We start from the raw sequence: 15,189 nt of genomic DNA on the forward strand, positions 1-15,189 counted from the left end.
CCTCTTACCTGGACTGGGACAATAGCCACCTAATTTGTGTCCTTTCTCCCAGCCTCTAATCCATGCTCCTAAAACTTTGAAATTAATATTCCTAAAGTACAAGTTCAGTTTTCAAAAATTATTAATGAAACCCTATTGCTTCTAAGGTCAAATTTAAGTTTTCAACTTGTCCTTTAAAACTCCTTAGACTCTGGCTCCACCCTACATTTTCAGATTTATTTCACATTATTCCCTTTCATTTACTGTAGTCTACTTCCAGCTCACTTGACCTCCTTGTTGTTCCCAAACTCAGTCTTCCTTTGCCTAACTCCAGGCATTTGCATGGGCTATCTTCTGTAATGCCTTCCATTCTTACCTTGGCTTCTTAGTATCCTAATCTTCCTTAAAGGTATGCTTAGGGGGTGACTAGGTGGCACAGTAGGTAGAGCACCTGCCCTGGAGTCAGGAGGATCTGAGTTCAAATTTTGGCTCAAGACACTAATGCTTGTCTATCTGTGTGACTTTGGACAAGTCACTTAACCCTATTTCCTTAAATAAATAAAAAAATTAAAAAATACTCAAATCCTGACTTAATCCAGAAAAAATAAAAGATATAGTTCAAACTCAGGCATCACCTCTTAGTTTTCTGGATCTCCTCCTCTCCCTCCTCAAACTATCTTGTATTTTAACATCTATTTTCATGTTATATACCCGCATAAATTCCTTGAGGGCAAAATCTGTTTGTCATTTTTGTCTTTGTATGCCCAGAATTTTTATAGTAGGTGATTGATTGCCCATAATAACCACATGATGCTTATTGAATTGAACTTAATTGAATTGAAGTGATGCTATAAAGAGGGAAAAATCAAAACAATATGGACTCTTCTTGTTGTCATTCAGTTATATCTGGCTCTTTGTGACCCTTGAACCATATTTCCATGATATTATCTTGGCAAAGATACTGAAGTGGTTTGCCATTTCCTTCTTCAATGCATTAAGGCAAACTGAAGTTAAGTGACTTACACAGGATCACACAACTCAAAAGTGTCTGAGATCAGATTTGAACTTGGGTCTTCCTGGTTTCAGACCCAGCCCCCTACACTCTGACTACCGATTATATTTTAAAAATACAAACAAAATTGGATAAATACACAGAAGAAATAAGAGATCAGGGAAAGTATAGAGTATGTATGGTTTTGTTACTATTTTGTCAAAGTTAGTATTTACTTTTAAAAACACTATATGATTGAGTCTATAGGTTTTTTGTATGATAATTTTTATTTTTATTTGGATACTTGGTTTTAGTGGTGGTTAAAGGTTTAGAATAAATATAATGAGGGGGATGGGCTTCCCCTTCCCCCCCTTTTTTTAAACATTTTATTTGTTTTCCAATTATATACAATAGTAAATCGTACCCATCATTTTGTTCAAGGCTCTGAATTCTACAATTTTCCCCCCTCCTCCCTTCCCCCCCCCCCCCGCTGTCTGACAGTCTACATTGTTTCCATGCCATACACTGATGTAAATTGAATGTTATAAGTGTAAACATAAGAATAAACATAAACCCCCTTCCCCCCCCCCCCAGAAGATGGGAAACCTCAAGAATAGAGAGAGAGAGAGAAAAAAAAATTTGTACTTCAGTCTGTATTCAGATTCCAACTCTGTCTCTGGGGTGAGTTCTTTTATCATAAATCCACCAGAGAAGTTGCTTCAGTATTTTTCCCACAGTTGCTATTACTAGCTGTACTTCCACTCTATTCCTTCCCACTCTCATTCATTCTATTCTCTCTCTCTCTCTCTCTCCTTTCATCCTGGACCTGTCCAAAAGTGTGTTTCATCTGAGTGCCCTCTCCCTTGATCTTTCCTCTCCTCTGTCACCCATTCCCCCCTTCCCTCCCCCCATTTCCCCTCATCCCCCCTCATCCCGTCCCTTTCCTCCCATCCCTTTCCAGGGCAAGACAGATTTCCTCACGCTATCAAGTGTGTATGCCATTTCTTTCCCTAGCCATTTCTGATGAGAATGAAGGCTCACTCATTCCTCCTTTCCTTCCCTCCTCCCCTCCATTGAAAAAGGTTTTTTTTTACTCTTATGTGAAATCTCTCAGCTTCATCATCTTTTCCTTCCTTCCAGTACTTTCCCCATTGCCCTTTCACTCCATCCCCTTACCATATCATACCATTATATTCCACTCCTTCCTATGTCCTGTCTATATATGCTCCTTCTAGCCACTCTTATAAATGAGAAAGTTCATATGAGTTATCAATATCTTCTTCCCGTGCAAGAATACAAACAGTTCAACATCATCAAGTTCCTCATAGTTCCTCTCTTCCACTCCCTCTATAGTTCACCAGAGTCCTGTACTTGGAGATCAAACTTTCTGTTCAGCTTTGGTCGTCTTGTTAGGAAAGTTTGAAAGTTCCCTGTTTCATTGAAAATCCATCTTTTCCCCTGAAAGAGGATGTTCAGCTTTGCTGGGTAATTGATTCTCTGTTGTAAACCAAGATCTTTTGCCTTCTGGAATATCATATTCCAATTCCTACGAGCCCTTAATGTAGATGCTGCCAGATCCTGTGTAATCCTGACTATGGAGTCTCGGTAGTTGAATTGTCTGTTTCTGGCAGCTTTTAGAATTTTCTCTTTGATTTGGGAGTTTTGGAATTTGGCTATAATATTCCTGGAAGTTTTTCTTTTGGGATCCCTTTCAGGGGGTGACCGGTGAATTCTCTCGATTTCTATTTTACCCTCAGCTTCTAGGATCTCAGGGCAATTTTGCTGTATTATTTCTTGAAAAATGAAGTTTAGGCTCTTTTCCTGGTCGTGGCTTTCAGATAGTCCAATAATTTTCAAATTATTTCTTCTGGATCTGTTTTCAAGGTCAGTTGTTTTTCCAATGAGATATTTCACATTTTCTTCTGATTTTTGGCTTTTTTGGAAGAGTTTGATTTCTTCCTGATTTCTTGCAGTCATCAGTTTCCTTTAGTTTCATTTTACATTTGAAGGAGTTATTTTCTTCAGATAGCTTTTTTATCTCCTTTTCCAGCTGGCCAATTCTGCTTTTCAAGGCATTCTTCTCCTCATTTGCCTTTTGTTTTGCTTTTTGCATTAGGCCTAAACTGGTTTTTAACATATTATTTTCTTCAGTATTCTTTTGTATTTCTTTCACCAAGCTTTTGATTTGGTTTTCATGATTTTTCCGCATTGCTCTCATTTCTCCTCCCAATTTTTCCTCTACCTCCCAGAATTGCTTTTCAAAGTCTTTTTTGAGCTCATCCACAGTCTGAGCCCATTTTCTATTTCTCTTGGAGGTTTTGGATACAGAAGCTTCGATTTTATCATCATCAGAGTATGTTTTGCTCTTCCATAGGACTGAAGTAATTCTCTATGGTCAGATCCTTCTTTCCAAGGTCTTAAGCTCTCTAGCCCATGCTTTGATATGTAGATGACCACAGCATTGCCCTCTGCCCTGAGGCTATAAGGCAGGATCCAGCTATCTTAGTAAGGAAGCCTAAACCGCACCCTGAGTCTGAATGTAGGCAAACAGCAGAGTCCTGCCCCCGGGAGAGCAGAGAGATCTCTGCAGACTTCCCTTACCTTCTCTGGGGGTGCAGGCTGCTTTCTCCAGATTCTCGCTGCAGGTTCTGTGGTCGGTGCTCCTCACTCCACACTCACCCAGGTGCAGCAGAGTTCTCTCCTCTCCCCTTCAAGCTGTTGCTGGTGATCTCTGGGCTGGGCTGGACTGGGCTTTGCTGAGCTGGGCTGGGCTGCGCAGTGGCTTTTTTTCCCACCCCAGGTCTTGGTGAAGCACACCTTTCCCGTGGAGGTTCTAAGTTATCTTGGACTGGGAAAATGTATCACTCAGTCTTTCTGTGGGTTCTGCCCCTCTAAATTTTGTCTAGAGACCTCATTTGTTTGTTTTTTGGGGGGTTGGGGGGTCAGAGTTGTCGGGGAATGCTGCCTTCGTGCTGCCATCTTGGCTCCACCCCCCCTTCCCCCTTTTTTAAAGATTCCTTTCCAACCCTTAACAATTTTGACTCTTCAAATATTCTGTGAGATAGATCAAGGCCACTAGGCACAGAAAAGTTCTCTCAATGATAATTGTATCTCTTGTATCTTCAAAATATACAAATTGTTTTCATCATGGCAACACTATCAGGTAAGCAGTGTTAAGCATTATCATCCCTATTAAACAGTGGAGCAAGATTTGAAAACCAGGTCTTCTCACTCTCAAATCTACTATAATGATGTTTTCAAGAGATTCTCCATAATACAGAACAACTTTGATGAACCAAAATGCTCAGAAAATGGAATCACAGTTTAATTCCATTTTATTAATGCAGGGTTAAGAAAACATTTATTTTTGTAGAATCAAACAATTTGGATGTTGAAAGGAAACTTGAATTTTATAATAGAAAGGACCAGTTACAGCACATATAGATCTTCAAGTGTACAATATAAAATATCATAGCTCTGAGTTATCTAGGCACCTGTTGCATCAAAAGACTATAGAATGTTAGAGCTGGATTAGACCTTGGAAAATGTCACAGCTAAAAGATTTTTGATAAGATTCATAGAATATTAATTAAAAGGGTCCCTGGAATTTTAAACATGAAATGTAATACCTAGTGAAACCTTAGCATATATATAGAAGGAAAGATATAGAAAGGCCCTTGAGCTATGCTGAAGATTGTCACCTTTCTTTGTTGATGACTGTCTTGCAGAATATTCTGACTTAGTATCAGGAAGATCTGAGTTCAAATGTGAGTTTAAACACTTATTAGTTCTGTGACCCCATGGGAAATCATTTAATCACTATTTATCTTAGTATTATAGTAATATAATATGTATGTATTATAGCATAGTATGAATAGTATTACTATTCATCTATAAAATGGGAATAATAATAGCATCACTTGCAGGGCTTTATGAGAACAGAATGAGATAATATTTGTAAAATACTTTATAAGCCTTGAAACCCTATATAGATGCTATCAGAGGTGGTGGAGTTGCTGGTGCTGGTGGTGTTTCTCTTAGAACAGATCCCAACCCATCCATACTTTTGCATCATTTAAGGTTAACTCTACTCGATACTGTTTATATCCACCTAATATGTTGAGAGGTATCTCCTGCAGTCTTCTTTTACATTTTGATAGCACCCAGGCTCTCTGTTATCTTTTACTATATGACTAGGTTAGGTTCATCTCTTTTTCTGATCTCACCTTTGCTGGATGACATCCATGGTGCCATTTCTTCCATCACATGTAGACACAAGCTACAGTCTATTTACACCCATAGTACATCTCTTCACCGACCATTGAGTCAATCACAGTTTTGATTCTTTGGAGACTACAGTGTTCTGAAACAACACTACAGGAAAACATATAGACCATCAGTCAAGAATTTTTTAAAACACTTACTGTGTACAAAGAGAGATGAAAGACACTCCCAGCTTTCAAAGGAGCTCAGTCTGCAGGAGGAGACATTAACTTAAAGGGACTGGGAATCTAATTACATGTTATAGTATTGGAAATAGGCATTTTAAAAAACCATTTCCCCCCATATTGATTGTTAATCTGAGCCCTTTTGTGTATTCTTTCATTTCATTATTGAGACTCCATAGTGCTCTGAGCTTGATGTGTTGTATGCGAATTGGAGGACCCCACTTCAGCTGGAGTCCCTCTTCCATTTGGATCCTGCTCAGGACATCATCCATGACATTGGTGAACTATTTCATAGAGCAGGTTTTTTTCTGATCTGAGGCCTTGTTTGATTTTAGTAATGACAGGTGACTGTCTAATTGCATTTATCAAGAAATATAAATGATCCTGAAGGAGAACCTTTAAAACTGTGTTTTGCTCTACTGAGTCAAATACCATTTGTACTTAATAAATAGACAGTCTTGTATTCTCTTCATTTCTCAGCCAGGTATGTGATTGACTGTAAAGGTATGACCTGCTAGAGAAAATTATTTGTGAAGACTTGTCTTCCCATATTTTCTCTAAAGGTGTTTTCAACACATCATAGACTATGTTTCACAGATGGGAAAGTAGACAGATGAACCAGTAGTCATTAAAATCCTCTTGGGAGAAGTGATATTGTCTATTATTTTTCCATTCTTTTGATAGATATTTTCCTTTCTAAATTATCTGTTATCAGGATTATATGTTACAGAAATCGGATTTAGGAGACTTGGGTTCTAGTACCAACTCTGTCTTTGACACACTCTGTCTTCTTGAGCTTATGTCTCCTTTCTAAGTCTCAGTTTCTCTATCTATAAAAGGAGAAAATTACACTAGATCAGGAATTCTTAACCATTTTGTGTCTTCCAGGAATATTTTTGACAATCTGTTAAAGACAGTGACAGACCTCTAAATAATATTTTAACATGTATAAAATAAAATACATAGATTTTAAAGGAAAAATTATATTGAAATCCAGTTATCAAAATGTTGGGGGGTGGTAAAAAACCTTGTGAACCCCACCTCATTCTTGATCCAGATGATTTTTTTTTTCCTAAGTTTGAGGATAGGTAGGTGGCTTAGTGAATAGGCCTTGTAGGCAGGAAAGACTAAGTTCAGGTCCTCAGGTATTCATTAGCTCAGTTATATTGAACAAGTTACTTTAATTTCAGTCAGCCTCAGTATCCTCATCTGTAAAATGGAGATATTGAGCATCTAACTCATAGCATTCATGTGAGGATATAATGAGATATACATACAAATATGTGTGTATGTGTATATGCATGCACACATATATATAGGCAAATATATATATATATGTAAATAGAGAGATATAAGGGGGTAGCTAGGTAGCACAGTGGATAGAACATGGGCCTTGAAATTAGGAAGACCCATCTCCATAGGTTCAAATTTGATCTCTGACATTTTTGCTAGCTCTATGACCTTGGACAAGTTATTTAACCCTGTTTTCCCATCTGTTAAATGAGCAAATGAGCTGGAGAAAGGAAATTATTCACAATGCCGATGTAAGATTTTAGAAGGTGATGATATTGCCAAAACTAAGCCTTTTTTATTATTTGCCAAGTTAGTAACTCCTCCTGGACAGTGTCTTTGCATATGATGCAAACAGGGCTAGAGTTGCAATACTTCTATAATCCAGTTAGCTTCATTAAAACCTTAGATTGAATCTTTTCTTTTAGCCAGTTATCTTGCAGATGGGTGCCTTTGGTCACAAGTGGGTCCAGTGGTAAAAGGTGTAGGACTCGATTTAAAAATAACCCTTACTCTAGATTTAAAAAAAGACACATCCTATGAACAGTAGATCCATAATATCTCCCACTTCTGGAAGCAATTGGCCCTTCCACATCAACAGGTGCTTGATAAATATTTGCTAGAGGAATTATAAAACCTAAGGACTATCAGGGTGACTGAGGCCATCTCCCACTGAAGGCAAGGTACATCGTCTATGAATGCCATTTACAGCATTCTTGATGTTGCCATCCAGCTTCCTAATGAACCATCTTCATAAAAGAGGATTAGGCTATTTAATATAATTTACCCATAATCCCAGAAAAAGATGCAGAATATGAGATTAATAAGCAGAAATAGAGTTGAAGTTGAAAGAAGTTAATACCTCCATCTGGTTGAAAGCCTATAATAAACCCTTCCTAACATGCAGAATTTCAGAGGCTTCCCCATGACTAGGGTGAATATCCTAACAACTTATGCTCAGGTATTCTTTTTCTCATCTTGCAAAGGTATCAAAACAGAAGACAGCTTGAACCATTCCCCTGGCCAGAGTGGATTCCTCAGCTATGGCTCCAGTTTTGGCACCCCACCCACAGGACAGACCCCTTACACCTACCAGATGCACGGTCAGTATAATGATGAAAAGCACCATTTGGTTCATCTCTGGGCTGTCAGCTAAATCCACTGGCCTCAGGCACCAATAAATCAACTTTAATTTTGGCCAGCCTGAGGCAGATCTATGAAGTAGGAAAGGTTTGTCTGCAATCTTTTTCCCCATGCACCTGATGCTCTGTGGAGCTCTGAGGCATACAAGTCAAGGAATCTCTGAGTGGAGGGAGACCAAAGAGACAGATGAAGAAATGAACTGTAGAAAAGCTAGGTGACTTGTTCAGGGTCACCTTATAATAATAATACCTAGCATTCACTTAGTGCTTTAAGGTCAGCATAGCATATTACAAATATTGTCTCATTGGATCCTCACAACAACCCTGAGGAGTATATGTTCTTATTATGGCCATTTTACAGTTGAGCAAAGTAGCAAATACTAGTTAAATGACTTGCCCAAGGTCACAGAGCTAGCAAGTATTTGAGGTCCGATTTGAACCCAGGTCTCCCCAACTTGCATATCTGGCTCTCTATCCACTATGGTACCTAACTACCTTCTATGTTGCAGTGTGGAAGAAAAAGCAAAATGAAACCCAGGCTAGTGCTCCTTTCTAGTGTATCTTTTTTTTTTTCTTAACTTTTTCCCCATCTCCCCCTCCTTTTCTCAATAATTAAATATTTCTTTTCTCTCTTTGACTCCTTGCAACAGTTCAAAAATAATAAGAAGAAGAAAAGTAAAACAGGTTGCTCCAGAAAGCAGCTGTCCCGAGATAAGGTCTAGCCCCCATGGCCTCCTTTAGAATCAGGGAAGTTTTCTACTCTGTTTCCCTCATTGACCATGGGAACTTTTCAGGTGATTTTATACAGCTATGACTATATCAGGAAGTGTGGGCCAAGCATCCCCCTGTGCTGCTGCAGCAGCTGCACTGTGTACCAATTAACTACATTCAGCCTTAATGCTAATGGCTATAAACTGCTATTGACACAACCCAGGCATTTTGTAAGCCTGGATATATTCCTCCCTAAGTATTTTTTTTAAAACACAGAACTCTTAGAAACCATGCACATGTGCTTCATATTAACTCTTTTTTTAAAGTTGTTCCAGAGGATAAATAAACTCTCAAACTATTCCCTTTTCAGAATGGGTGATGTCGAGCTTATGTTTTAAAAGGTAAAAAAAAAGGAATTAAAGGAAGTGAGGAAGAAGGCAGGGGAGGGAGAAGGATTGAGATTTGGTTTGAAGGCCAGGAATTCTAGTTGAGAGGGGAAATCAACTTCCATTTATAAAGTTGGAATGTGTGTTTTCCTTTGGCTGCTCAATTAGAGGCATAGATTCTCTGTTAGAACTAAGAAGGAATTTGGAAGACAGAAAAGTAAAAGGTAGAAATGCCATTAGCCCCATTATATTACAAGGAAGAAAACAGAACTGGTAAATGACAAAGACAGTCCTATAGCAGCTAGTAGCAGTACTAGAAACCCAGGTATCCTAACCCCCATTCCCCACCCTGACAAGTCAGGCTTCTCTGCTTGAGCCTAGTTCAGTTCATTAATATTCCAAAGAATTGACAGCCACCCTCTTGCATTGTAGCTTTTTTGTCAATGCGGTAGCATGGCTATGTATGGATGGGACCTTTCCTCTTAAGAGTATAAATTAGTTTTACAAACATAAGCCAAAACATCAAAAACCAGTACATTGGGGTGGCTAGGTGGTGCAGTGGATAGAGCACTGGCCTTGGAGTCAGGAGTACCTGAGTTCAAATCTGGACTCAGACACTTAATAATTACCTAGCTGTGTAGCCTTGGGCAAGCCACTTAACCCCATTGCCTTGCAAAAAAAAAACCCAAAAAAAAAAAAAAAACCAGTACATTGTTTCACCTTTGCAACTTGTATGTTTATGTTAAGTGCCCTTGTTTCCAAGGAGAACAATCTCAATTTCTCTCTCTAACCAATCACAAGTCACCTCTCTTCTCCTGAGCTGTTCCTTAAGAAGGCACCAGGCTTAGCATCATTTTGCTTTCTCATTGTGATTCACCAGTTTCTCTGCATATATTTGGTTTACATTTCTTTTCTTCTGAGTCTTATCTTTCCTTGGTCCTCTAAGAACATTTAATCAGATGCAGTTCATCATGGCATCATCTCCCTGATGTCATGGTCTTACATGTGTATGTGTATGTGAGAGAGAAGTAGAGAGAGTCAAAGAGAGGAGAGAAGACAGTAAGAGAAGAGAAAGGGGAGACAGAATGTGAGAATGCAGTGTGATTAATTTTTATATAACCATAATATGTGAAGAGTTTTACTTCATTTTGCTTCTTTTAAGATTGAAACACAGCTATTATGCCTCTGCCTCTAGTTTCTCAAGCTAGGCAGAGTAGCAAAATCTCTTAGCATGCAGGGAACAGTCCCAGATTAAATGTTGTCCCATGAGAACCATATCTAGTTTTAACCCTAATGGATTATTTATCCTTAATGGAACATAACTATTGAGGCAACTGAAAAGATTACTAGATTTGGAGTTAAAAAATCCAAGTATAAACCCTAGCTGTGACTTTTGCTAGCCAGGTATTCAAACCTTGGATAAGTCCTTAGACCTCCTCTGAGCTTTGGTTTCCTCATCTGTAAAATGGGTGAAATGGGTGAATGATACCTACCCCCCCCAAGAATTGTGATGAAGAAAATGCTTTGTAAACTCTAAAGTTCTATAAAGGGATCCATTATTATACATGTATGTGTATGCCCATACTTCCACAGCTGCCTTTTCTGCTAAGGGCAGAGCCAGTTAGTGTAGATTTGTTTTACAAGGAACAAAAGACAGAGGAGAGGAGAGAAATTTCAGGAGTGTGCTGTTAAATTTTAATTTAGAGAATTGACTCCCACCATGGCAATGAAAAGGCTCCAGAAACAATGGTCAGGTTCCTTAACATTTTTTGTATCATGGACTCCTTTAGTAGTCTTGGTGAAGCCTATGGTCTCCTTTTTTTGGAATAAAGTTTGAAGTTCACAAAGTCTAAGTTAAGTCTGTGCTCCAAGTCCAGCCATTTTTTCCCTGTTATATAGAAGTCAAATGGTATGTCTGCCCTAGGAAAACAATAAATCTCAATTTCTCTCTCTAGCCAATCATGAGTCACCTCTCTCTTCTCTTAGGCTGTTCCCTAGGAGGCAGGCACCAGGCTCAGCATCATTATGGTTTCTCACTGTGATTTATCAGTTTTTCTGAGTATATTTGGTTTATATTTCTCCATCTTAGCCTGATCTTTTCTTAGTCCTCTAAGAACACTTGGTCAAACAAGCTTCCTACTTAAGCTGGTTGTGCCCACTCCTACCTACTGACCAGACAATGAAGGCCCTCTATAATCTGACACTACAAGTCTTTCCACATTCCAACCAAAGGGAATTGCTTATTATGCCTTTCACAGATCCTTAGATTTCCTATCTTCACACTTGTATTCAAATCCTCTGCCTGAGTTGCCCTTTCTGTCTCCTCACACTATGACTGCTTATTGAAATCCTATCTAGTCTTCAAGACCTAGTTCAGATGGCACTTCTTCCATGGAACTTTCCTTAATTGACTTAGTAGGGATAATTTTTCTGTCCTCTCTGTTTTAGATCTATTCTTATTCACATTTATATCTTCTTGAGCACCCTTCACCATGCTTTGTGTATAATAGATTCTTAATCATTATTTGGAGAATATGTCTTTGGCGTGTTTGGTCCCCTTTGTCTAGAAAGGCAGGGTGGTCCTTCTTCCTAACTATGACAGTATGATTTGGTCATTCCCCTAGCAAGAAAGCTGGGGATGATAGGCAGAAACAGCTGAGGTGGGGGGGGGGGGGGGGGTGGAGAGGGTGGGAGAGGAGGGAGCAAAGAAGGAGCTAAGTTAAGAATAATCCCTAAGAGACTTTTAAAAGCCAAGTTCTTTGTCTGATTAATGCTAGGAAAAAAGTGGCTTTTTTTTTAAGGGGAGCAGGGGTAGACATGTAAAAGTAGATTTGGAGAAACAGAATTTGGGAAATATTTTCTTATACCACCTGTTGGAAAATCCTTCCTCCACCCTTTTCTCTCTCACCTTCACCAAAAAAAAAGGGAATTTTCATTACTAAGGAAATTCTGGAGCTGAAATTACATGTTTGGATATCTGCATTTGAATTGAGGATTGTGATAGAAAAGAAGTTAGATGAGTCAGTTTTTTTTAATATAAGAATAATATGGAATAATAAGAAAGAGTATAAGACTTAGAATTATGAGAGACCGGGGTTTAAATCCTGACTCTGCCATTTAATAGTGGTGATTAGTCACTTTAGCCATGTTAGCCCCAGTCTCCCCATTTGGCAAATGAGCATAATGCTATATTTTGTACTGAGTCTCATAGAGGTTTTTATTAGGAAAGTGCATTGTATACCTAAATGATTAGATTGGATAAGATGTATTCTAATTAACAGTGAATTTAGGAGGGAACCTTTGTACAGGTGGTACTCTTGGTTAAATGGCAGGGCTTCTCAGTGAAAGGACCTACTAATAATGAATTGTAGATATAAAGAGGAACTAGAGACATTAGGAGTATTAGTAAACTGGCCTCCAGACTGGAAACTCTGGTAACAGATAAATTCATCAGGAGACACTGGGAGCACTATAGTGAAACGTCAAGACAAAAAAACCTGCATTTTCATCCTGATCCTCTAATTTGCTGTGTGATCTTGGATAATTATTTCCTTTTTCTGGTCCTCCATTTCTTTATAAGATGGGAGTGTTTTGTTGTTCAGTTGTGTTGGACTCTTCTTGACCCCATTTGTGATTTTCTTGGCAGAGATACTAGAGTGCTTTGCCATTTTCTTCTCTAGTTCATGTTATAGATTAGGAAATGAAGGCAAACAGGGTAAGGTGACTTGCCCAGGGTCACACAACTAGTAAATGTCTGAGGTTGGATTTATCCAGTGTACCACCTAGCCGCCCTGCTAAGAGAGTTGGACAAGATAATAATGATGATGATGATGATGATGATGATGATTATTATTATTATTATTACAGCCAGCATTTATTAGTTTAAAGTTTCCAAATCGCTATCTCATTTTTATCCTCACATTCACCCTGGGAGGTAGGTGTTAGTATTATTCCCATTTGACAGATGAGCAAACAGACAGATTCTGGTTCCATTACTTATCCTGGGTTCCACAGGTAGTAAATATCCAAACCCAGGTTTGAACTCATGACTTCTGACTCCACATTCAAAGAGCACCCCATAGATGAATAGTATGGAGCATATTTAGAGTCTAATTTTGTACTTTATATTACTTTATGTAATCTATTGCTGCCATAGGACTGGTCTTTAAATTAAAAAATGGCATGGCATGGTTTGGAAGAATACTAAACCAAGAGTCAGGAGACATCAGTTTATCCATCCATATGGAAGAAGTGATTGGGGGTGGAAGGGGTGCCTAAAATGGATTTAGGTTTAATTTTTTTAAGATTAAATACATTTTAAAGAATTTGTATACAAAGTTCAAAGAAATAGTATCATCTGGATTCATTGAAAACAATCTTGATGTAATTGGTTTGCTAGAGGGAGCAACATATCACACAAATGCTGTATTGATATAGTCATACAAGCAAGATATTGGTTATTTTGTGGGAAGGAAAAGCAGACTTGAATTATGTCTCCTGGAAGCAAAGGTTCACTAAAATTTATTATCATATGGTTTTCTAGTCTAATAAATAATACGTTTTAATACCCCCCCACAACAAAAAATGAGAGAGAGGTGTGAGCCTGAGCACCAAAGTCATCTTCCCCTCCTCCCATCCCCCACCAAACAGATGTTGGCTACAAAGACCACAGAGACGTGTAAATGCCTAATGCCATCTGGCTAGGGGACTGCTGCCCTCCTGATATGGAGATCTGCTGTCCCTGCCTTAGGGATTAGATTCATTTTCAAACCCTCAGCTATCTCTGGAGGGCAAATAAAAGACTGGGTGATGGGAGTGCATGACAAAATTGAAGGAACTTTGCATTTTGACAAGAATCTGAGTTTTATGAATGTATCTGATTTGTTGGAGTGTTTGTTTGGATCATATATAGTAATGAAGGTGAAAGTGGACTCTAAAACCATGTTCATCTATAGGAGATTATATACATCCAGTCCCAAAGGTTTTGGTGCAATTTTTACCTATTAAAAGTTTTTAATATTAAACTTAATTAAAGTTAAATTATAATATTCATAATTATTATTATCTCTTACAAAGGAATATATTATTATATACAGGCTGTCCCAGAGATCTTGGCACAGTTTCAATATTGGTTGGTTGGTTCTTGTCCTTCATTATATAGAAGACCAAAATGACATCACTGTTTTAGAGATGAGTTTCAGTGTGTCTGATCAGACCAATATGAGCTCGGAATGCTTTTTCACAGGTCAGGCACAAATAGTCCACATGCATACCCGGGGTAGTGACTCTAAACTCACATTTCCTTTGAGCTGCTTTCATTCTACCTTGCTCATAGTGCAGCACCCTCCCTAATAAGGGTACACCTTGCTGGGCAGTCTTATACCCAGTGTTTCCCATGTTGCACAATCAGTTCCAAAGTTCTTAAGAAAGAACTTTCAGGGTGTCCCTGTATCGCTTCTTCTGACCCCCTTGTGATTGCTTGCTTGTGTGAGTTCTCCCTAAAATAGTCTTTTTTTGGCAAATATATATCTGGCATTCTAACAACGTGATCAATTCATTGATATCACTAAGATCTTTGTATCAGCCTGCATTGGAATAAAAATGACTTTAGACTTGGAGTGAGAAGGTTTTGCCCCAGTTCCAACTCTTCCAGTTATTATTACTGACTTTTGTCAAATCAAAAGGCATTATTAAATGCATCTACTTTGTACCAAGGATTTTACTTTAACACTAGAGACAAAAAAAAAAAAAAAAAAAAAATCCCTGCCCTCAAGGAGCTCATCTTCTAATGGAAGGAAGAGAGACAACATAGACAAAAAATGGAATAAGTTGGAGACTATCCTAGAGAGAAGCATTACCTGAGACCTAGAAGTTAAGTGACTTGCCTAGAATCCTATATCTAGTAACTCTCTAAGGTGGGATTTGAACCCAGATCTTCCTAACTCTAAATTCAACATTCTCAGGGTTCCCTTTATCAGTGAAATAAGAGATCTACTTCCTAGCCCATAACCTACACACCAGCATGGTCATCAGTACTAGACTTTTAAAAAAAGACTGTTTGGATGGTATTTGGTACAAAGTTCTGGGTCCGTTATGTCAAAAGTGGACTGCAGGGGCAGCTAGGTGGCACAGTGGATAGAGCACCAGCCGTGGAGTCAGGAGTACCTGGGTTCAAATCCGGTCTCAAACACTTAATAATTACCTAGCTGTGTGGCCTTGGGCAAGCCACTTAACCCCATTGC

At 38.6% G+C, this 15,189-nt stretch overlaps 1 protein-coding gene across 3 annotated transcripts in view; it reads left to right on the plus strand.

The window, feature by feature from the left end:
* EYA2 (EYA transcriptional coactivator and phosphatase 2) overlaps window positions 1-15,189 on the plus strand; it is a 250,980-nt gene that overhangs the window by 119,450 nt on the left and 116,341 nt on the right. For all 3 annotated transcript variants that reach the window (XM_074210160.1, XM_074210161.1, XM_074210162.1), the window contains one exon: window positions 7,695-7,811. In XM_074210160.1, coding sequence (XP_074066261.1) covers window positions 7,695-7,811 — 117 coding nt within the window. The remainder of the gene's footprint in view (window positions 1-7,694; window positions 7,812-15,189) is intronic.

Source organism: Macrotis lagotis, chromosome 1, assembly GCF_037893015.1.
Source record: "Macrotis lagotis isolate mMagLag1 chromosome 1, bilby.v1.9.chrom.fasta, whole genome shotgun sequence".
NCBI classification, from domain to species: Eukaryota; Metazoa; Chordata; class Mammalia; order Peramelemorphia; family Peramelidae; genus Macrotis; species Macrotis lagotis.